The sequence below is a fragment of the Pelobates fuscus genome, chromosome 3 (genome assembly GCF_036172605.1).
Source record: "Pelobates fuscus isolate aPelFus1 chromosome 3, aPelFus1.pri, whole genome shotgun sequence".
Classification (NCBI taxonomy): Eukaryota; Metazoa; Chordata; class Amphibia; order Anura; family Pelobatidae; genus Pelobates; species Pelobates fuscus.
The window spans coordinates 182902842-182925761 of record NC_086319.1 but is presented as its reverse complement, the minus strand read 5'-3'; the positions used below and the strand labels follow the sequence as shown (position 1 = coordinate 182925761).

The following is a 22920-nucleotide window of genomic DNA, read 5'->3' as shown; positions in this document are numbered from 1 at the left end:
TGTTGTCATATAGTGTATATTTCGTCATTTCTCAACATTCTCAGAGTGAGGTAAAATTAAATGTGCTCTAAACACAGTGCATAAAAGAGTGGAGCCAGACAAGCAAAATAAAAGGAATAGGAAAAACAATAATGACAAATGATAAGAACTGTTCAACATGTTAAACTGGAGTTATGCTAATATGGTGATACCACTGGCACCTGTCAGTCCATTAAGAGAGTGTCCCATGCAAAAGGAGCTTGGTGAGGCCACCTAAACATCGGGACTGGGTCAGCAATGGAGTTGTGTTGGATCAATCAGGTCGAAAGGGAAATAAGCACCAGAGGTCGACCGATTCCCGTAGACATTCGGCTTCGCGTGAGCCCGCAAAGTTCCTTGGGAAGGATGGCAAGACAATTTCTGGGGTTGGCTTCCTTCCAGCCCTGGACCTTTGTACGGGCCAACACCACTGAGCCATAGACTCGGGGGGCTCTGTCCTTGTCCTTCCCACAAGTGGGAGTGTGTGAGGTCCTGATGGTGACGGCGGGCCTCTGCTTACATGGACGGTGTTTCCAGGCAAAACCCTTGGTGGCCCTCAGTGTAGGAGGGCATATTTTGGGTGAGGCAGGAGTGGACAAGATGCTGGTGCTCAAGGGGGCCTTCCCTGTTCCTTTTACCGATTCCACTTTGCAGGCTCTGTGGGTGAGTAGGTGGGAGTTGCCATGCGTTCACTCAGCTTGGCCCAGAACTTTGCAAATATAGCCTCCAGTGAGGTCCTTAAACAGCTAAGGGAGCCGGGGGTGCGGTATGTACCCGTGGCATGTCCCGGGATTCAGGCTTAGGATCTTGGATTTACAAGCTGGTAATATCCTCCATGCTTTGATGGGCTTTGGGTTTCAGGCCAGCAGGGACCGGAACAACCCCACTGGTCCAAAGGGAGGGGGGGGAGGATAGGAAGGTGGGTGACTCGATTCTGCTTCATTGGAGCAAGGAAAGCGGCCATCTCTCCTGAGCTCCATATCTAGTAGGCCTCAGTCCGTCATTGCAGGCTCTCGGTTGCCGAACAGTCCGAGTAAGGTGTCTTTTGACTCAGCACGTTACCCCCAGGGGGGTAAGGGCACAATAACATATGTACAAGCTAATTGCCCGGGTGGATCTCCCTTTTGTGATTGAAAGTGCCGGAGTTTACTTTCCACACGTCTGATCAGCTTGGCGGTCAAGCTCTGCTGCCTAGTAAATGATTTGATATCAGTTACAGCTCTATTAGCTTAAAGGAGGAACACTACAGGGTCAGGAACACAAATATGTATTCCTGGCCCTAAAGTGTTAGAAACACCATCTTGTCCTTTATTTCAGTCTGCTGGTGCTGGCTCTTCCCCTGATCTGCCTGCTTGTTTGACATCATCAGAAGGCATTTTCTGAGCCAATCACAATGCTTTCAAAATAGGAAAGCATTGGATTGGCTGAGATTGTCATGGAGGCAGATAAGGGGCAGAGTCAACACAAGCCAAACACAGCTCTAACCAATAAACATCTCCTCATAGAGATGCATTGAATCAATGAATCTCTATGAGGAAAGTTCAGTGTCTCCATGCAGAGGGTGGAGACACTGAATGTCAGTGTTGCACACTATGCAGCACTGCCCCAGGAAGCATCTCAAGTAGCCATCTGAGCAGTGGCCACTGGAGGTATCCCTAGGCTGTAATGTAAACACTGCCTTTTCTCTCAAATGTCTGAAGGGAATGATTCTACTCACCAGAACAAATAGAATAAGCTGTAATTTTTCTTGTGACTATAGTGTCCCTTTAATTTAACTTGTCATGAGTTCAAAGGTCTATCAAAGCTAAACTCTGCCATAACTGAACTCAACAAGATGCTGTGAGAGTTCTGGGCTCGTCAGATAGATAGAAGGATGAATATTTGAATGTTCCACAGAGGATTAAACTTTTACAAAAATAAATAATTTTTTGACCATAACAGTATACCATTTTACAGCTAGAATTCTGTGTGAGTTGATCAAATGTCAAACTCTAAGTAATTTATTCTTCTTGAAGAACATGCTGTTAAAGTAACATATCCTTTTAGACAGACTATAACTCACTTGCTATCTGAAGGGATTTCATTCTCTCATCAAACTAGAAATTCTCCAACCTCATTTCAGAGAAGTTAGTTATAAGTAAATATGCTGTCTACTATGTTTAAATGAAATGCCCTTTCCAGAGAACAGAATGTCTCAACTTATTATCTCCTTAGTTAAATCCAGTTGCACAAACTGCGCAAAATGACAAGTTCTAAATTGTAGGTGTCACGTTGTTAACACTTTGTTACTTACAATAACTAACAAATAATCTATTATGCAGAAGGTTGTTAAGAAGCACAGGAATGCAGCACATACAATTTATCTTATTTTCATAAGTGTATTCTTACAGAAGTCTCTGGCAGTGAATCAAAAAGCACCACTTTTCTTTCCCCCATATCTTCATGTCTCCCAGATGAGCTATTCTCCTTGTAGCTAGTGAGGGTAAGCCAAGCAAGAAGGCCTAATTTAGCCATGGACATGTTTTCTGAAGACCAGCACTTTAAAAGTTAAACACAGATTGACTAGAAAAGAGCATGCTTCAAGAACATTATGGATCAGCATATGGTTCAGAGAAGTTCTCATTAAAACAAAATTAAATGATTACATAAAAAAAGAAATAAAATATACTAAAAAAACAGGCGCTGGCAAAAAACAAAATGGCTTAAATAGTTCCAACCAGTGCTCGAGTTTTGTCAACAACCCAAGAATAAAAAATGAAAACCATACTGTTATGGATGTTATGTTTGGTTTACATGCAACTAACTCTATAGTTTATTCTCTATTGCACGTGTTTCCTGTTGGGGTGTGTACTTCCTTGCTGTATCTCCTGAAACATGGCTGCTATACACTAATAGCTTGCAGTCTCTTTATTTATATCATCTGATACACATGCCAAAAGAAGGATGTACTTAGTACATTTTATATATAAACTTCATTAGACATTACCAAACATGCATACAAAACTTATCTATGGCAAATTCTTTCGTTTCTTCAGTTATACAAATACAGAGAAAGAAAACATAACAAATAGTATTGTGCAGATCAGATTAGATTTCGCTATTTAGCTGGTATGAAGAATGCTATTTGTATGTTTTATTTATGTGAATAATTGAGGACACTAACTTTCAGTATAGTTCTCTTGTATTGGCATTAAATTAGATAAAATAGATTGGCGGAGAGGTGATAGAGTTTTTTTAGAGGAAATTTAGACAAAGAGAGGGTTACTCGATTCATAATGTTAGAACGCTACATCCCAGTGGTCTGAATGTGGATTCTGATATTGTTTGCTTTTTGCAGTTTAGTTTAATTTAAATTATTTATTATTTTCATTATTATTTTCATTATTTTTATATGTATTATTTTTCTTTTCTTTTTTAACATATTTCTTCCTTTTTATGTATTTTTTTTTGTTATTTGTATACATATATACTTCCATTCCTTTTTTAAATATATTTTTATTGTAGTTTTTTCATTTGTTTAATTACTATATTGTGACATTTTTTCCTCATTTATCCACATTTTTATTTATGTATTTCCAGTAGCTTTTATTTGTCAGGTTTTTTTTTACGATTATATTTTCACACCTTAGTTAATCTTTCCCCTGTTCCAGCAAGCTGTCAGTTTTATATAGCTGTTTATATGCCGTCTAAATGTATCAGGTTGTTTCTATTCGCATTGAAGTACTTGTCTTTGTATTGAGGACTATGCTACGTATTTCCCCTTCACCACAAATCTTCTGCTCCTCGCAAGTTGTGGCAGAGGGATTGAGATTGTGCCTACTGATTTAACATCTGCTTGGAAATGCAATTCAATAAAAAATTTTCCATTTATAAGCGTTATTTGACTATTGTGGCCCTATATGTGCTTTTTCTCTGCATGCTTATTTGGTTTATGGACCTGAAGATCCTGCCTATTTACGCTGCTATCACTGTATGAAAAGTGCTGCCTACAGTGTCTAATATTCAGAAGATATTGCATGGAAAGTGCTGGCCAAGGAATTTGGTGATATGCCTTTACACTTTTAACATTGTGAGTGTATTCATGGTACCACTTACAATTTCCATTTAGCCATCTCACCCTATGATGTATTTTGCTGTTGTTTTTTAATATCTCCCCAGTTATATGTAATTATGTATATTTATAATTATAATGCAATAAAGCAAAATGTTGGGAAACATGAAAAATCTGGTGCTGCTATCACCTATGTGCACCACTCAACACACATACAAGTGAGATACAAGTAAAATATAAAATGGTGAGAGCACTTTTAATACATTAAAAATTACCAAAGCTTCATAGGGAATATTTCTAAAAAATGAGATAAAAAGACCATAGGGTAATATAGTTACAACTGATATAAAACACCTAATTATTGGTCAAACTCACATATATCTGAGTCACTTAAAAGCTGACTCAGACTGGAAAGCGGAGAAGAGCCTCTGTATTGGTGGATATCTGTTAGGATTCAGGATACGTTCTGTAGTGCCAGACGGTAATCTCTCCAAAAGACCCAGGATGCAGGATCAATTCGAAAATCAATTTATTCATAAACAAATGACAGATAAAATCAAACAGATTAAGTCCAACCAAGAATATCGCCACCTGACGTGTTTCGGCGTTGCAGCCTTCTTCAGAAGCGACATTCCCACAGAAATGCTACTGATCGATCAGATCCACCGGCTGCAACGACCGCGCTTTCTACCAGAGACAGCACCAAGGGATGTTCTGCTCAGAGCCCACTACTACCACGTAAAAGAACATATCCTACGAGCATGCCGCAACAAAGCCACGCAACCAGCGAAATATCCCGGGGTCCAAGTTTTTGCCGACATCTCACCATCCACACTACGCAGGCGAAAAGACTTCGCCCAGGTTGCAGATCTAGTGAGAGCGAATGGATTGCGATTTCGGTGGGGTTTCCCCACCAAAATGATTGTAACCAAAGATGGAGCTTCTCAAATCCTTAACTCACCGGAGGGAGGCCTACGTAAAGTGGGGGACTACGAGTGGGGACTTACCGACCAAAAGCCGAAACAAGGGACATCATCGGCGGAGCGCTTACCGCTGGGCTGGAGCAAAACCTCGCAGAGACGGGGAGCTCATTAAAGCCGCAAGTATAGAGCTCCCCTCACACGACAACCAGACAGCCTTGCCGGCTTAACACATTTACTATATGCTATCTAATACTAATAACTTAGCATATTTGACTAACATATGTAAGCAGGATGGACTGTTTATCATATTTTATTATAGTTATAGGGTCTGACAGACTTATACTCAAGTTAAGGGTGGTGCTAACGGGTGATATGCTCTGGTAACACACACAGGTGACACTACCAGCTCAGACAAACGCCTATATAGGGACAGTCTTGATAAGGCTGAAAATAGTCGTGTCCATAAATCAGGGACTTAGAGGGATAAAGCCAGATCTCCCCACGTCAGGGATTACATGGACAAACAATATATAAATAAAATAATAATAATAAAAAAAAACACACAACCCTGAGCACCATGACCATCTAGATAAGACCTAAACAGGCAGACCCGCTGCCACTACCTGGAACATGACAGTTCCTACCCCCGAGGTACCAACAACAGGTACCCTGCCTCAATCAAAGAGGCTATGTACATATGTTTTTTCAATGTTTAACCCAGTTAACCCCAACCCCGTCCCCCCCCCCACCGAACCCAAGTAAAGACAAATGAATATGGCAGGCAAGGCCACGTAAATCATCGCTGCCCACTAATACCCTTCTGGGCTCAATGGAGCCACACACCAGGCACACAAAGGTACACGGGTCAATAGGTCGAACTCACCAGAGCCACAGCACAATACGCCACAAGGACATACTGCAATGTCACACAAATCCTCTCACCTACCATGCCTGACATAAAACTACAAATTCATAATGTAAGGGGCCTTAACACACCACATAAAAGAAGACTTCTCATGGAGAGGACGAAGAAAGAGCAAATCGACATAATGTGCATACAAGAAACACATTTTAAACATAACAAAGTACCAGAATTTGGCCTCAAGGACTTCCCGACCCAATACCATGCTACGCATTCTTCTAAATCAAGAGGTGTATCATTCCTCTTTCACAAATCCTTCACCTTCGAACTGCTGCACATAAATAAAGACCCAAGAGGAAGATACATTATCCTACACTGTACTATTAATACAGCCACTTACACCCTGGTAGGCATATGTAGCCCCAACACAAACCAGAGAAACTTCTTACTCAAAGTTCTCAATAAGATACCTCTGCCACAACGAGCTTCATTGATCATATGCGGGGATCTAAACCATGTCATGCACCCATTGGACAACACAACCCTTAGCCCTAACACGCCTAGAGTCCAATCCCTAAAAAAACAATGCAAAGCATTAGCCAAATTAGTGTTGGAACACAATTTATACGACATATGGAGAACAAAACACCCCACAGACAAAGGATATACATGTTACTCACAAGTGCATAAATCGTACTCTAGGATCGACATGATTCTGGTAACTAGCAATGTTTTACAAAAAGTAAAAGCCAGCCAAATAGGAGATATAGTATGGTCAGACCATGCACCACTATCAATAACCTTACAATCTGAATTTGACCACAGGGGTAAAACCCCATGGAGCCTGAATTACACCTTGTTGCATAATGAGGGATTCTGCAAACAAATAGAAACAGAGCTGGGTAACTACTTCCATAGTAACAATCTTCCAGGACTAAAACCCACAACTACATGGCAAGCACATAAAGCAGTAATACGAGGAGTCTTTATAAGCAGAGCATCGTATATCAAAATAATGAAAAATAAAAAATACCTAGACCTGCTGATGGCCTTGCAAAATACCCCAAAAATGCAGCAAACAAACCCCACCCTAGACAAAACACACGAAATAGCTAGAATCACTAAGTTACTCAACGATTTACACGTTGAAGACACGGCACAAGCACTTCAGAGACTAAAAATTAGGAACTATACCCAAGGGAATAAAGCCGGGAAGGCCCTGGCATCCCTACTGAGACAAAAACAAGCTCAAGCCAAAATTCAATACATCTACAGAAAAGATGGAGGGAAAACATACAATCCACATGACATTCTAGCTGAAATGGTGGACTCTTACACATCACTATACAACTTACAACATGACAAAAATACCCACCAACCGACCACCACAGAAATCCAAGTATTTCTGTCCAAACTAACACTACCTAGCTTATCTCAGGAACAACGACGAGTACTAAGTAACCCAATTACACTATCGGAAGTACAACAAGTTATACAATCACTTCCAACAGGCAAATCACCGGGACCTGACGGTTTCACTGCGGCATATTACAAAGCCTTTAGCCACCTCATAGGACCTCATTTGACGAATACACGCAACACAATAGCAACCACTGGCTCCATGCCACAAGACATGTTGATGGCACATATAGCGACGCTTCCAAAACCTGGCAAACCATCAAACAAACCACAAAATTTAAGACCCATATCGTTACTGAATTTAGACACCAAAATCCTAGCCAAAATATATGCCACAAGATTATCAGCCGTGATACCCACGTGATAAACTCAGATCAAGTGGGCTTTGTCAAAGGAAGACAAGGGACAGATGGAACGAGAAAACTTTATGATTTAATGTACACCAAATCACGCCAGAGTGGTCCCAGGGTATATCTGTCACTTGATGCTGAAAAAGCATTTGACAGGTTGCACTGGGATTATCTTACTGAAGTACTGCACAAACTAAACTTCCCCACGCAATTTCTACAAATAATTAGAGCACTTTACTCAAGGCCCACCGTGAGAGTCACCAATGGTGGCTTCGCATTGCGACCATTTAGTATAACCAATGGAACACGGCAGGGCTGTCTGCTGTCTCCATTATTATACATCTTAGCATTGGAGCCACTTTTACAAGCGATCAGAGACAATACACAAATCACGGGCATCAACATCGGTAACGAGGAGCATAAACTTACAGCATTTGCTGACGATGTTATGCTGACATTATCTAATCCGCTAATATCTATCCCAGCTTTTAAGGCAACATTGAGTGAATTTAGTGCGTGCTCATATTACAAATTAAATGAATCAAAAACCCAAGCTCTGGGGTTTAATATACCCGCAGCGGAAGCTAAACAACTACAAGACATAAGTGCCTTTGAGTGGAAACAAGATCACCTAACTTTCTTAGGTATCAAATTTACTAAGTCAGAGCATAGACTAATCAAGACTAACTATACATCACTTCTTCAGGCAATTAAACAGCAGCTTTTGCAATGGAAAAACAAATACATTTCATGGACAGGCAGAATAGCTGCTGTGAAAATGATGGTCCTCCCAAAACTCCAATATTTATTTAGAACTCTTCCTATACGTCTGCCAGCAACATATATTACAGAAGCACAAAGAACACTCAATTCCTTTATCTGGGCAACAAAAAGACCCATAGTAGCTGCACACATAATGTACATGCCCCAAAAGAAAGGGGGAATGGGAATGCCAAACATAGAAAGGTATTATAAAGCAGCACTGATCAGTCCTCTAGTAACGGCCTTTCACCTTCCGGCATATAAACCATCATGGGTACAAATAGAAGCCTTTTACACAGGTGGTATCGAACTCACCACATTAGCAGGGATAGAGAAAAAAGGTAGGAAAGCCTTCCCACATATGTGCGCTACCACTTCACTAACTTTGAAAGAATGGGACAGGTACATTAAAATAATGAACCCAGAAGGGAATATCCTTCCAATAATGGCGCTCCGCTCATTTGAACCAATAATACCGCATATCAACATCAGTAAATGGGCGGACAAGGGCTTAACACACATATACCAGCTCCTGAACAATAGAGAACCTATCCCCTTCCACAAACTACAAAAGCAGTACGATCTTCCGACCACAGCGGAATTCGCACACAGACAGATCAGTTCATGGATCAAACAGCACAAAGAATCGGCACATTCACAAAAAGACAGGGGACGCATGACTGCATTAGAAATAGTATGCAACACCACAAAAAAAACACGGGGAACCATGGCCAAAATCTATGAAAGCTATGGCCGCCACATAGAGACACACCACATGGGCTTTATACAGAAATGGGAACAAGACCTAGGCAAACACATCCCAGAATGGGAATGGCTACGCAGCTTTACAATCAACAAACAGTTCACGCTCTGCACATCACAGATAGAGATGGCTAGAAAAATGCTTTACAGATGGCACATGGTGCCCAACAAGACCAAACATATAGACCCCACACGGTCCGGAGCATGCTGGAGATGTGGATTTGCAAAAGGCGACGTAATACACATCTGGTGGAACTGTCCGATAATAGCAACACTATGGAAAGAGGTGAGACAACTTATACATAACTTAGACAATATAGACATACCACTCACTCCAGAGGTATTCTTGCTCCAGCATTTCCCCGCAACCCTAGCCAAGCATCACAGGTACCTTGCCTACCATATCATCCTGACAGCTCTCACTGCCATAGCCAAATCATGGCTGCAAAAAGAACCGCCGCTGCTAACAGCATGTATAGCCCAAATAGAAGCAATCAAACTCTATGAAAGCAAGACCAGAATGTATAGAGCCCAAAAAATTTTTTGGGTGGAAGCGTGGAATCTATGGGATAACTATAGAACAAAGCAAAACCCAAGGCCGGAGTTGACCAAGAGATAAGGCCAACGAAAGAAGGGAAAGAACGTAAAGCATACCAAAATACACAGAAAACAAACACAATACGGAAAACCTTGTTCCTGTCTTTGTCATTCGCACTACCCCCACTACCTTGCCCTCCCCCCCCTTTTTTTTTTAATTATATTATATCTTATTTTTGTTTTTTTTATCTTTTAGCCTCATCATCCTAACAAATCTACCCATACCCCCATTATACACCCAGTTGAGAACATCTTGTTGAGAAGTGTTATTATTACTATATTAAAAGTAGGTACAAGAAACTACAGGAGTAGGTTAATAGCAGGCAGCAAACATATTCAAATAAGGGGCTCACGAAACCCACGAAAACAAGAAAGCAATGTCTAAATATATACTTACATGATGTATAACTATCATAATGACAATGTGGAAATGCATGTGAGAACTCGAAATACTGTAAAATTATCCTGTATGCAATGTACATCGCTTGCTCTATGTATGTACCTTATAAAATGCAAAATAAAAAAAAAAACTTCAGTGATAAGCTGACATTATGTATTTATACAAATAATGAAATAATGAAACCTGTACACAAGCAATTAAGTATTTAACAGAATGCTCAGTTTTAAATCATTAACATAGAAACTTAAAAAGCAATCATCCCAAAACAGGAAATAATTGACTTTTACATTAGAAAAACATTTTTGGTAATTTAAAATTCATTACTGAATTCCATTTCAGGCCAAGGAATAAACTACCAATGTGGGTGTTCTCAACAATTGATTCTCAAACAGCTTGTGTAAAGATGGTATGAATCTGGAAGGTTCATATTGATTAATTAATCCATGTTTCTTTCTTATACAGGAGAGCGTGGTAAAGAAAGTCAGCTGTGGTATCTCAGAGGCATATGTTAATCCCAGCAATGGGAACTCATACTTTCCTTTTTCTAAGTCAATCAAATGAGTACCATTAAGTTGAGTACCCTTCACAGTACTCGTAGCAAAGAGACAGCTAGCACCAACAGCTAGACAGCCAATGGATGTTAACATTAAGTATAGATGGGGGGTAGATGGCTCACTAGTAGTCCAACAGGGAGAGGGCACATTCACTCTAACCCCATCTGGACCAGGCGTCCTTCTTGAAACATATGAACCTGCCTGTCTCCACCATGACAGAAGCCCATAGAGCAAAGAAAAGCACTAAGCGATAAATTCCTCAACACACAGTATGTGCATAATCATTTAAGCACTAGCCGAAGTAATACTACCTATGGTTAAAATGCCACACAAGGCCTAGCTGCCAGAGTGCACAATAACATATAATAACATAGGACAACACAGGTAAGTTCCAAGGGGGAACTCCCATAAATATATATTTGTTGTTTTAAGTTTATAGTTCGCCTACAGCAGTTATTTTGTTTTACCCTCCCACAATTGCTCTGCTGTTTCATGTTAACCCATACCTAGGGGATGGAGAGATGTCTGACAGGGAGCAGTTAACCCTAGCACATACATGATGCATAAGTCGTTATCTCTCTGTGTAACCCAATAAATTGCATTTATTCAGTATATGCCTCATATATGCCTTTTCTGTTACAATGTTGTGACATTACCTTCAAGATACTGTGAACAGTTGTATTTTGTGTACGAAAACTCAAATAAAATACAAATAAAAAAAAAAGGTGGACCTCGAGGACAGGGCCCACAGAAACAACATCCAACTGTGTGGCATACCTGAAGAAATCAAAATACCTGAATTGAAAGAATAGGTTAAACAGCTGTTCCACGCTCTACTAAAAGGGGTGACGGACCCGGACCTACACCTGGATAGGGTACATAGGCTTGCAAAACCGTGGAGCTTACAAGCAACGGTACCTCGCGACACGATTATTCGAGTATACTTCTACCACAGTGAAGGAAAGATTTATGATGGCAGCTTGAGACCCACGAGGCCTGGAAGATCACTTTGCAGAAGTTCAACTGTAGGCAGACTTATCCCCTGCCATGATGATGTAAAGGAGAGTGCTCACCCCCATCACCAAAGCTCTGAGAGAAGCCTCTGTGCCATACAAATGGGGCTTTCCGACCCGCCTGATTATGCTCACCCCAGAAGAGGGACAGAGAATGCTAGAGTAATGCAACATCCACTTACTACAGCTGGAATCCCCTACCAAAGCAGCACTAACCCAGACACCCTGGGTGACTGGAGACTGGCACCGGGTTACTACAGCTAAGTGAAGGCCTAATATAGTCTTTATGCCTAAGTTATCTACTCTGGGCAAACTACTGTAATGTTACCTGTTGTAATATTTACTTACTTATATAGGCCAGTGTAAAGGTTTGACCCCACAAAAGTTATATTACCTAATAGTCCCAATCTGGGGGACCAACATATCCAAAGATCGCCCAGATAGGTTTAGGGGTTCAAGATTTCCATGGAAGTCACATTTTGACCGACCACACCCGATGCTCCTGTCCAAAACAGTTTCATGAAAACAGGCTGTGCGTTTGGGAATATTTGGGAGAACCACCTTCTTAAACTTTTCCGAAACACCAAATCTCCGGACCATTTATTACAAAACTTTCCCAAATGAGCTTGTCCAGAATCTGCTTTGCTTATTTAATTATAGCTTCAAGAAAGGCGCACTACTGAAAGAAATGCTATCAGCTTATATTGTTACATTACCAAAACCTGGAAAAAAGATTACTGTATGTGCTAATTTTCGTCCCATATCCCTATTAAACATAGACACTAAACACAATGCAAAAATCATTGCACTCAGAATTAAAGACCTACTTCCTAACTTTACAGCCAATCAGGATTCATCCAAGGAGTGACAACGCTCAGATAATTCCAGATTCCTATTAAATGTTATAGAGCATCTTAATACCAATAGAGACAAAGGCTTATTACTGGATTTAGATGCAGAAAAGGCCTTTGATAGTCTTAATTAGCTTTATATGCAATCTGTTCTTAAAAAATTTTGGGTTATTTCCAGCATTATTCAGGCGGTAATCGCGCTGTGGCCCTCTCCCCACTACTTTTTATCTTATGTTTAAAGCCATTGGTACAAGCTGTGAGACAAAACTAGAATATCCATGGGGTTAATATAAATGATCAACAACATCAGCTGTCACTGTTTGTGGATGACGTGATGTTGACACTAACGCAACCAAATATTTCCCTTCCTAATCTCATGCCCCTACTAGAAACCTTTGGTTCCTTCTCCTACTACAAACTCAATACAGCCAAGATACAGGTTTTACCAATGAATACCCCGAGCAACAAAGTTGAAGCATTGAGAGGCACATTTAACTTCGACTAGAGAACAGAATCGGTGACTTATGTGGGGGTGCGAATCACAAAATCCATATCAACACTATACAAACAAAATCACATTCCTTTGCTAGAGACAATTCACAGGGATTGGATACCTGGAAAGATACCATGATCTCATGGGCAGGACGTATCAATGCCATAAACATGATGTCCCTACCGAAGCTTGTATATCTATTCCGCATGTTCCCTTAGTTTTCTGTAATAAAGCTCAATCCATCTTTGCCAATTTTATTTGGGAGAATAAAAGAGAAAGGATAGCAAAAAGTACACTGCACAGACCTTTGAAACTGGCGGGAATGGGGGTGCCTCATATAGCAAGCTACTGACTGGCCACTTTGGTAGCACAGGCAGTTAACCTACACGCACCTAGGGAGAACATATTTTGGGTAGACATGGAGCGCGCACAAATGTCTACACATGCACCCCACCATTTATATGCAAAAAAACGATTACCCTTTTTAAAACCACAAAAACAACATGTCAGGCCTGGGACAAAACTAGATCCCTACTCCACAACCCTCTTAAATTTCACAGAAACTGCTCACAGTTTCCCCCTGGCTCACGGTTACCCTGTGGGAACAAGCAGGAATCACTACAATTTATCAATTCCAAGTAGGCGACAAAATAATTCCATTTGCAAATCTACAACATACTTATAAACTATCCCCAAGACTTATCTTCAGATACCTACAAATTAAAAGCAGACTACTGGACCATATTATTATTATTATTATGATATTTATAGAGCGCCGTCAAATTCCGCAGCGCTTTACAATGGGTGGACGAACAGACATGTAGTTGTAACCAGACAAGTTGGACACACAGGAACAGATGGGTTGAGGGCCCTGCTCAATGAGCTTACATGCTAGAGGGAGTGGGGTAAAATGACACAAAAAGTTAATGGGCATATAGACATGCCCATTAAGGAAGACCCTTTGAATAAAAAGGTCAGCTGCTGTTTGCTTGCCACATGCTGGACAACTCACCTTTAACCAAAATTATTATCTTTATGTTATGGCTCTGTATCTAACCACTCACAGGCCCATGCTCTCCCATTCATGACACAATGGGAAAAGGAACGTGGGAAGACTGAGTCCAGAAAAATGGACTAAACTGATGAATGCTTTGATGGGGCAGACCACATGTTTTTCACACACGGAAGCCCACAAGAAGCCAATGTACAGGTGGTATCTGACCCCAGATAAACTAAACAAAATCTACCCTGACTCATCTGAGAACTGCTGGAGGTGCAACGACAAAAAGGGTTCCATATATGGTGGGGATGCAAGCCTATACAACCGCTATAGCTAACAGTTGTCAAAATACTCCGAAACATGGGTATCACACCCACATTTGAAACATGTCTATGGCTAGATTTACCCCACACTGGTCATATTACGAGAAGGCAATAGTCTCACAGGTGATCCAAGCGGCTAGGGCCCTCATTGCACTTAACTGGAGACCAAGTACATGCCCTTCTGAACCAAGCTTGATAGATAAAATAACACTACCAACAATACCACGTAACCACAGACCGACACATAACCGTACACACTCTTCTCTTTTCCTTTCAATCTCCTTTCTTTCTTCCTTGGGTCTACACTTTATCCAATTGAGTTATCCATTTCCTGTTTAAGGAGTCTTATGGCTCTCTGTTAAATACATTTTCTTGATTTTTCCTTTGATATGAGGGTACATGAGTACTACAACAATCAGAAAGAGGTGCCAATATAAGTAGGAGTATCATGATATACCTGGGTCTATCCTCTATCAGCTGGGGCAATTTTAGTGGCCCCAGACTGACGGATGCACTCAGTGTAACATGCAGCTCTTTAAATGGTATTTTAAATCCATACAAATGGCAATGCAGTGTGAGATGTGTTAAATCCATGCCCACACCAGGACATACAGGTATCAAATGATGCCTGGGGCTCCCCTCTGTCAGCCAGTGCCCTTTTTACTGACCAATTAGCTGACTGTTAGTGCTGTATACAGACCTTCAGGCACAGTCATTCTAGGGCTGCAGGCTGCCCCAGGACCTGTCAAGATCTCCCTGCATGTTTGAAAGCTGTGATTGTGATTGCTGCTGTGTTTTTCCAGCTGCCCATCACCTATCACATGTAATCAGCTGGGGAAGCATGCTTCATTGAGCAATACAGGAAAATGTTTCGGTAATACTGAAAAAGTCAGTAGATAGATACCACTCTCTATTGTTTTGACTAGGAACCCTATCTGCTGACCTCAGTACTGATATTACAAGAGGGTTTCCTTAGCATTCGCTGTAGTGTAAGGTTAAGAATAGTAATAGGGGTAGGGTAAAGGTACAATTAGTGTAAGATAAGTGTAAGATAAGTGTAAGGGTTAGCTGTAAGGTTATGGTTAGTATAGAGATAGTGTTATGGTAAGGGTTAATTTTGGTTTTGAATGAATGCTGTTTTAGGGTTAGGGATAGTGTAAGAATATGTGTAAGGTTAGGGTAGGTATATGGTTAGTGTAAGCATAGTGTAAGGAGTATGGTTGGTGTAGTGTTGTGGGGAGTTGCTAACTACCAAAATTAGTTTAGATCTTAAATCTTAGATTTCGATTTGATTTAGAACCTTAACATACTAGGTATTTAACAATACCGACTAATAGGCGAATTTAGTTGCATTGGATGTGTAAAAATTATTATAAGCAAATAAGATAAACCCTTAAATCCTAGTGGAAAAAACACATAGCCAAACGATATGTTTTGTTTTGTTTCACCTTCATCCTTATGGGGTTATAGTGTTTTAAAAGTGATCTAAAGAGAGAGAGAGTTTTCATCACATACATTTTTAACAGTTATTTTTCAGAAAATTATATTTCAAAAGATCACAACACTTACAGCTGTTGCAAAAAGTGTCAGAAAGATTGATAAATGCATTGCTTTGGAAATAATTTGGCATATGTTGAAACATGTCTGTTAGTGTGCAAAAAGGAGCAACAGATGAAAGAAAATGTGACAGATTTAATAAATTGTGCCAGAAAATCTATTGAAACTGCTAGAATTTACTATCATGATAACCATCACTTTTTAATTAGTTAATTAGTGCTTTTTCCAATATACCAGATTTTCTATAATTATGAACACAGACAGTGTCAGGTACCAGTGAGAAAAAATATAATGTGAACACAAAGTGTATTAAATAAATGTATATTCCATTCATAACCATAATCCAATATGGACTCAATAATAATGGAGATCCAAAACATATAAAAGAAACATAAGACATGAGACTGCGGCACAGTTTATTCTTACATTAATAAAAAATCCCATATAAATAATAAAAAAATAACTCAGAAACAGTATTTTACACAGAAAATTATTTGCAAAAAGAGCTTTGCCTATGTAGACTGCATATTCCACTGCTCAGACCACCACACTATGGGTCAGGAGATTTCTGTGGATCTCTCAGTTACAACTTCGGGGTCCAAAGAGTCCTTCCTCTAAGCAGACTTCTGTCAGGATATCAAACAGCCACAAGTTAGGCTCAAGTACAAGTAAGAGTAATAACCCTCAAGATGCTCAACGCGTTTCTTCTTTATAACACATAGCCTTCCTCAGAAGGTATGGCCCACCTGATCCTCTCTTCATAAAACTTTAGAACAACCACCTGGAAGGCCCAATAACAAGTAAAATATCCAAATATGTAGATAAAGTCCTCCAAACGTATGTGATAAAAGCACCATTGCAAATTAAGAATTCCTCTTAAATCCTTCAATAAATTAAAGAAATGTTACGAAGGGAAGGATATATGTGCACTGCTATTGATGTGGCCTCCCTGTATGCGATTATGAATTACACCAAGGGAAATCAGGCAATTAAAGAAGAATTGAATCAGGATTCTAACATGCCTCCCCCTCTATTTACTGAAGATGTGCAGGACAGCTATGGGCACAAGGTTTGCCACTAGTCATGCCAATATTTTTGGTGGATGACTGGTTGACTAGTTTAGATGGCTTTAGTTAGATGGCTTTATTTGATATGTCAATTCTATTGATTTTGTGTTGAAATTTAGGGTAGAAGTTGAGGAACATGTTATCATTTTTTTTTTATTGTAGGAGTAAAAGTATACAACAGAGTTTATTTCAAAACAACAGCTGGAAATAGCTTTTGAAAATTCTAGTTTCCACCATGTCATGGATTTAATAAAGAGAGGTGATTTGTAATCCTTTAAGAGGTAATTGTCAAAGTTATAAACAAAAACAAAACATAGAATTTATGCTAAGTGTTTGTTCCACCGTCATTTAAGGGCTTCTCTTTAAGTGTCCATACATATATTTTATATTGATTTTTAAAGAGCAGAAAAGACTTCATTTTAATATCCTATCTATACCTAACACAACATTAAGCGTGAATAAAATGTTACAAACTGGAAGAAATAGGAAGCTAATTTTTACCCATTCAATGAAACTAAATAAATAGAGCTTAAAATAGATTCACATATCTGTCCTACAATTTATATATTTTTATGTTACACAAAATGTACGTTTCTGCATGCCTGCTCATAAGAGTGATTGAATCATGCAGCATTTACATTAAGATCTAGAGTTGGGGTATTGACAACTTTTGCCCTGGAACGTCACAGTTATAGGAGGCCCCTACCTTCATATTAATATATTTATTTATCCCATGCTGGATATCATTGAGGCTCTTCCCTGGTAATATTACTGGCTAGACTGAGAAACAGATATTATATTTTCTAAATTGTTTATGATTTTGATTTGATCTCACCTCTAGTAACTTTTACTAATGATGAGATTACTATAGTCATTCATAAATGATCACTAAATCTGCCTTGTACCTTTTTAGAAGGGTTATTGAAATGTACCTGGAATGTAGAAAGTTCTTTTTTCTCTCATCAATAGTCATTAGTTTACAATTGGCAGTTGCATTAACTTACCAAGTTAGCTGATAATAAAACCATCAACTCATCAATCAGTGGATCTGGCAAATTTGACAATTGTGTGGGAGATCAACTATAGTACTGAAAAGTACAGAGTTGTGATTCATCTTTTGATTTGGATAAAAAAAATAAAAAAGGAATAATGAATTCTTAGCAGACTATAGTGAGTAGTCAGACCACTTAGCAGCCACAGTCAATGAAACATATCAATAAGATACCTCAAATCATGGCTGACTTAATGCACTACAGGCAAAGAGCAATGCTAAAACATTTATTGATCCATATTTCTAAAAAGAGTGGAGTAAAATATCAGCTGCTAATTAAAACTATAGCTATTATTCTGCTTTTTCGCAGCAGTTGGAAGTCAATGAGATACAATTCTAGAGGCTACAAATTTACTGAAACTTAATAGAAATTTAACAACTGAGTAACTTTAATAGTGACTATAAAGTGAATATATTGTCCTGTTGAAATAATACGCATATCTTTATATGTTTCTTGAGAAAATGAACATGCCGTGTTCTGCAGAGTATGATATGGTTGTCCACTGCTACTTTTCAAGGGCAAACCGACCTCTTTAATGCAGAACTACACATTTCAATAATGTTCTTTGTATAGAAGCATTTAAAAAAAACAAAAAAAAACAACTCACTCTAGTTAATTACAGGGATTAAAAAAAAAAAATTCTGATCAACAAAATTCTAGGAACCTGTCATTCCACTGAGTCAGGATCAATGACATGAATCTCTATGACACAAACCGCATTGTAGCACACAACGAAGGCATGAGAGAGAGAGAGAGAGAGAGAGAGAGAGAGAGAGAGAGAGAGAGAGAGAGAGAGAGAGAGAGAGAGAGAAAGAGAGAGAGAGAGATGGCTAGCCTCTTGTTCGGCAGCACCAGTAGTCAGTCTGGGAGTTACAGACCTTTAAAAAGGCTTGATATGAGTACACACTTCAGCACCATGGCCAGCTCATGCTATAAGTCTGCAGCTGGGGGGGGCTCCTGCTGTGTTCAGTGCTGGATCTAGGAGACAGCAGGACCATGGACAGCTCTTATTAGGGAAGCTGGGGCACTGCAGTACTTTGGAGAGCCTGGTAGGAGCCTCGCACGCTGAGCAGAGTTAATTTAATAAGCATTGCATATAGCTTATATCTCCTACTAACCAGATATATTAATATTGAGCTACACCATTCTCACAATAGCCCCCTCCTGCAAATTATAGCACGGGGCAGTAGCAAAACGAATTACCACCTAGATTTAATAGCAGCCCATGAGCCCACCCTGTAGATGCTGGCTGTTCATTACCACGTGTCACATGCCTATGATTTACTGTCCACCTAGATGAGCACTGGTAGGTGAGGGTTGGTGTTCTGGGGGAATGACTTGGGTGCAGATCTCTATTTATAGCTCCCATACGTGCAATGCACTATATCCATTCACTGATTGCTCAGACACTCACATTACAAATCAGGAGCTGGGAAAATTATATCTCCCTATCAGTGCCCTCAATGTATAGACATCTAATAGACATCGTATCATTTACCAATACAGATCTCACCATTCACTGGACACACTGCACCACACACACTGAATGCTTCAATCACTGGATACACTGCACCACACACTGAATGCTTCAATCACTGGATACACTGCACCACACACACTGAATGCTTCAATCACTGGATACACTGCACCACACACACTGAATGCTTCAATCACTGGATACACTGCACCACACACACTGAATGCTTCAATCACTGGATACACTGCACCACACACACTGAATGCTTCAATCACTGGATACACTGCACCACACACACTGAATGCTTCAATCACTGGATACACTGCACCACACACACTGAATGCTTCAATCACTGGATACACTGCACCACACACACTGAATGCTTCAATCACTGGATACACTGAACCACACACACTGAATGCTTCAATCACTGGATACACTGCACCACACACACTGAGTGCTCCAATCACTGGATACACTGCACCACACACTGAATGCTTCAATCACTGGATACACTGCACCACACACACTGAGTGCTTCAATCACTGGATACACTGCACCACACACACTGAATGATCCTCTCAGTGGATTCTGAGCATGTTTAATGGATACAGTCTTACTAAATGCACAAACTGTCTATAGTAACCAAACCCAGCAATTACCTTGCTATAGTATAACACTGTCCCAATAACTGACTGATCTCAGTGCTTCCACTCTATAAGAACACTCTGTCCCCACTCATTGAGCACACTGCCAGCATTACATGTATACGAACACATTGCTTATGTTTTGTAAACTAAACGAGTACATTATCCAAGAAGCTTAGTGTACAGCTTCCCTCACTGACCCCAATTAGATAGAATTAAAAAAAGACCGACCCACCCCCTTTAACCCCTTAAGGACCAAACTTCTGGAATAAAAAGGAATTATGACATGTTACACATGTCATGTGTCCTTAAGGGGTTAAAACTATGCACTATTTACTTTTATATAAATTTACAGCACACTAACACCCCACCTAAACTTGAATGCACTGACCCACTTCCTGTAAGCAATCCCCACATCAATTGGGTACACTGCCCCACACTCTATACACACAGATTCCACTGAGTGTAAGCACCAATCTATCCCCTGACTGACCTCACTGCCTCCCTAACTTTATGCCTATCACCCCATTAAATAAAAATGCAGCCCCCGCCCCAACCATATAATACAGGACAAACTATGTTAATAACCAGCTCCCCACTAACTCAATTCACTAAATCCATCAAGTGTACTCCCAACCCCCATTCCACTGACTTATCTTGTCTTAAATAAATTCACAGCTGCCCCCTCTGTTGGATCGTCCATTAATAAAATGTGCAAACCCAAGCTATCTGAACGATCTGGACCCCATTGACCAAGCATGCCCCCAATCCCTAAACTCCAGCATGGATCAAACATTTCACCTTAACTGTGAAGGACACACTGCAGTACTACGGCTGTTCCTCCAATCCTGCCAAGTTCTTTAATGCTTGCATATAGCTGGGGATTTAAATCCAAACAGTCATATAAATTAAATGCAGGGACTCGAATAGGATGCATTCGGGACAAATATTCACATTAACCCTTTGAGTGTATGGAATGCAGCTCTGGCTGGGCTCAGTGCTCACCATATTTGACATCAAACAGGTAATTGCATTTACAGCACAGTATCCTTTTATTTATGCTACAGAATAAACCTTGGAGTAAATAAGAGCTCACATCAAGCTATAACATGAGTACAGGTGGTACAATAATGGTAATTTCCCCCAATTCTTCCCTTTTAGAACCCAAGCACGTTTAGCCAGCATGGTTTTATTCTGCAGCACACAGGCTGATATCATGCTGGTAGAGAAGTTGCCTAGCACATGCTAGATCAGGCAGCTCTTTAACAGGTTAAAGGATAAAACGCTGGATTACTCCATAAAGATACTATCCCCCCCGCCTCCAAATACTGACTGTCAGTGACACTCGTGGGTTAGTCATTTAGAACGTTCCACGTTCTACCCACTCTGCAACTTCACCTGCTTGCCAGGGATAACACGTACCCCCACTCAGAAAGTTCACATTCCCACCTCCTCACTCACAGTTATCTGAAGGAATCTTCCGAGTGTTTTATTTTTAGCAGATCCACATGCAAACATGTCACATACCTCGATATTTTCTGCTTCCGCCATCTTCCTCCTAAGGAGCAGGCAGCGGGAGGAGTGTTTGATTCCCATAAGAGCCGGCGAGTTTTTTTTTTCTTATTATTTGCAAATGTAGATGAAGGGAGAAAAATCAATGTATGCTTCTGTCCTCACCAAACCTGTCCTGCTACAGATCTTTTTCAGTTATCAGTAATAACGTTCTACGCTGCTTTTACTGCAAAGTTTATATCTTCTTCCTCTGAGAACGTGTCCACTATCTACTCCACAAAGATCCTGGATCTGGTGGTGGAAGCTCATTCACTGAATGCTGGTGGACCTTCTTGAATCATTGCATGTCCATGCAGAAGAGCTTGACCAAATGAATGTCTACCATCTGCTCTTCAGTCCTGATCTGGCAGGGTTTGCAGAGCTGCAAAGAAAGAGGTCTTCAAGGAAATCCACTCCTTTTAATTCTTCTGGGAAAACTTGGTATGATACCAAATAACGTTAATGTAGATAAGCTTTATATTGCTCCTTTCTTTCCATCCAATGAAGAGAAACAAATCAGGCAGATTAATTATTTCAGCAATGATCTATTTTCCTTCATTTAAAGGAACCTTATTTGGTCTGCCATGGATATGGTGTCCTCAACTTTTATTAAAAAGCTCTACTTTTTTGTTCTGATCTAGATGAAGCTTTGTGGACGAGGGATTGATTTTATGGGTCAGCCCATTAACTCTTCCAGTCCATCCTCTTTCTGATTGGAGAATGATTTTATGGCTCTGTGCCGCTGGTGACTTTCATTAAAAGTCTGATGTACAAAAGAGATTGTGTTTCAGCCCTGGTTTAATATGAAAGATACATTCATCTAGTGCCCTCTGGGGTTTTAACTGAACTAAACTCACCTTCAAACCTATTGCAAAATCTATTTAAACCAATCTTCTGCAAACAAGGATATTGGTGGGGGGAGGGGATTTTTAGAACAGCACACGCTTCCTCCTTTAAAAAAAAATAAAAATAAAATAAAATAAAAAAATATATATATTTTTAGCCATACTTTGAGAATATTAGGCATTTTGTGTGTTATTTGCTGCATTTATAGTTTATTGCATCGTTATATGTTGTAATGCACACTGTAGTGAAATCTGTACATTTAATATACATTTCTGCTGTTCTTCAGTAAGTGTTCAATTATTTGGTTTTAATTTTTAATGAATATTGTGGTATTTATTAACTTGT

General features: G+C 39.9%; 1 protein-coding gene across 1 annotated transcript in view; it reads right to left on the bottom strand.

Moving 5' to 3' along the window:
• The window catches only part of PRMT8 (protein arginine methyltransferase 8), a 276310-nt gene extending 253729 nt beyond the window's left edge, over positions 1-22581 (bottom strand). The window contains exon 1 of the mRNA XM_063447793.1: positions 21706-22581. Coding sequence (XP_063303863.1) covers positions 21706-21774 — 69 coding nt within the window. The 5' untranslated portion in view covers positions 21775-22581. The remainder of the gene's footprint in view (positions 1-21705) is intronic.
• Positions 22582-22920: the final 339 nt, after the last annotated feature.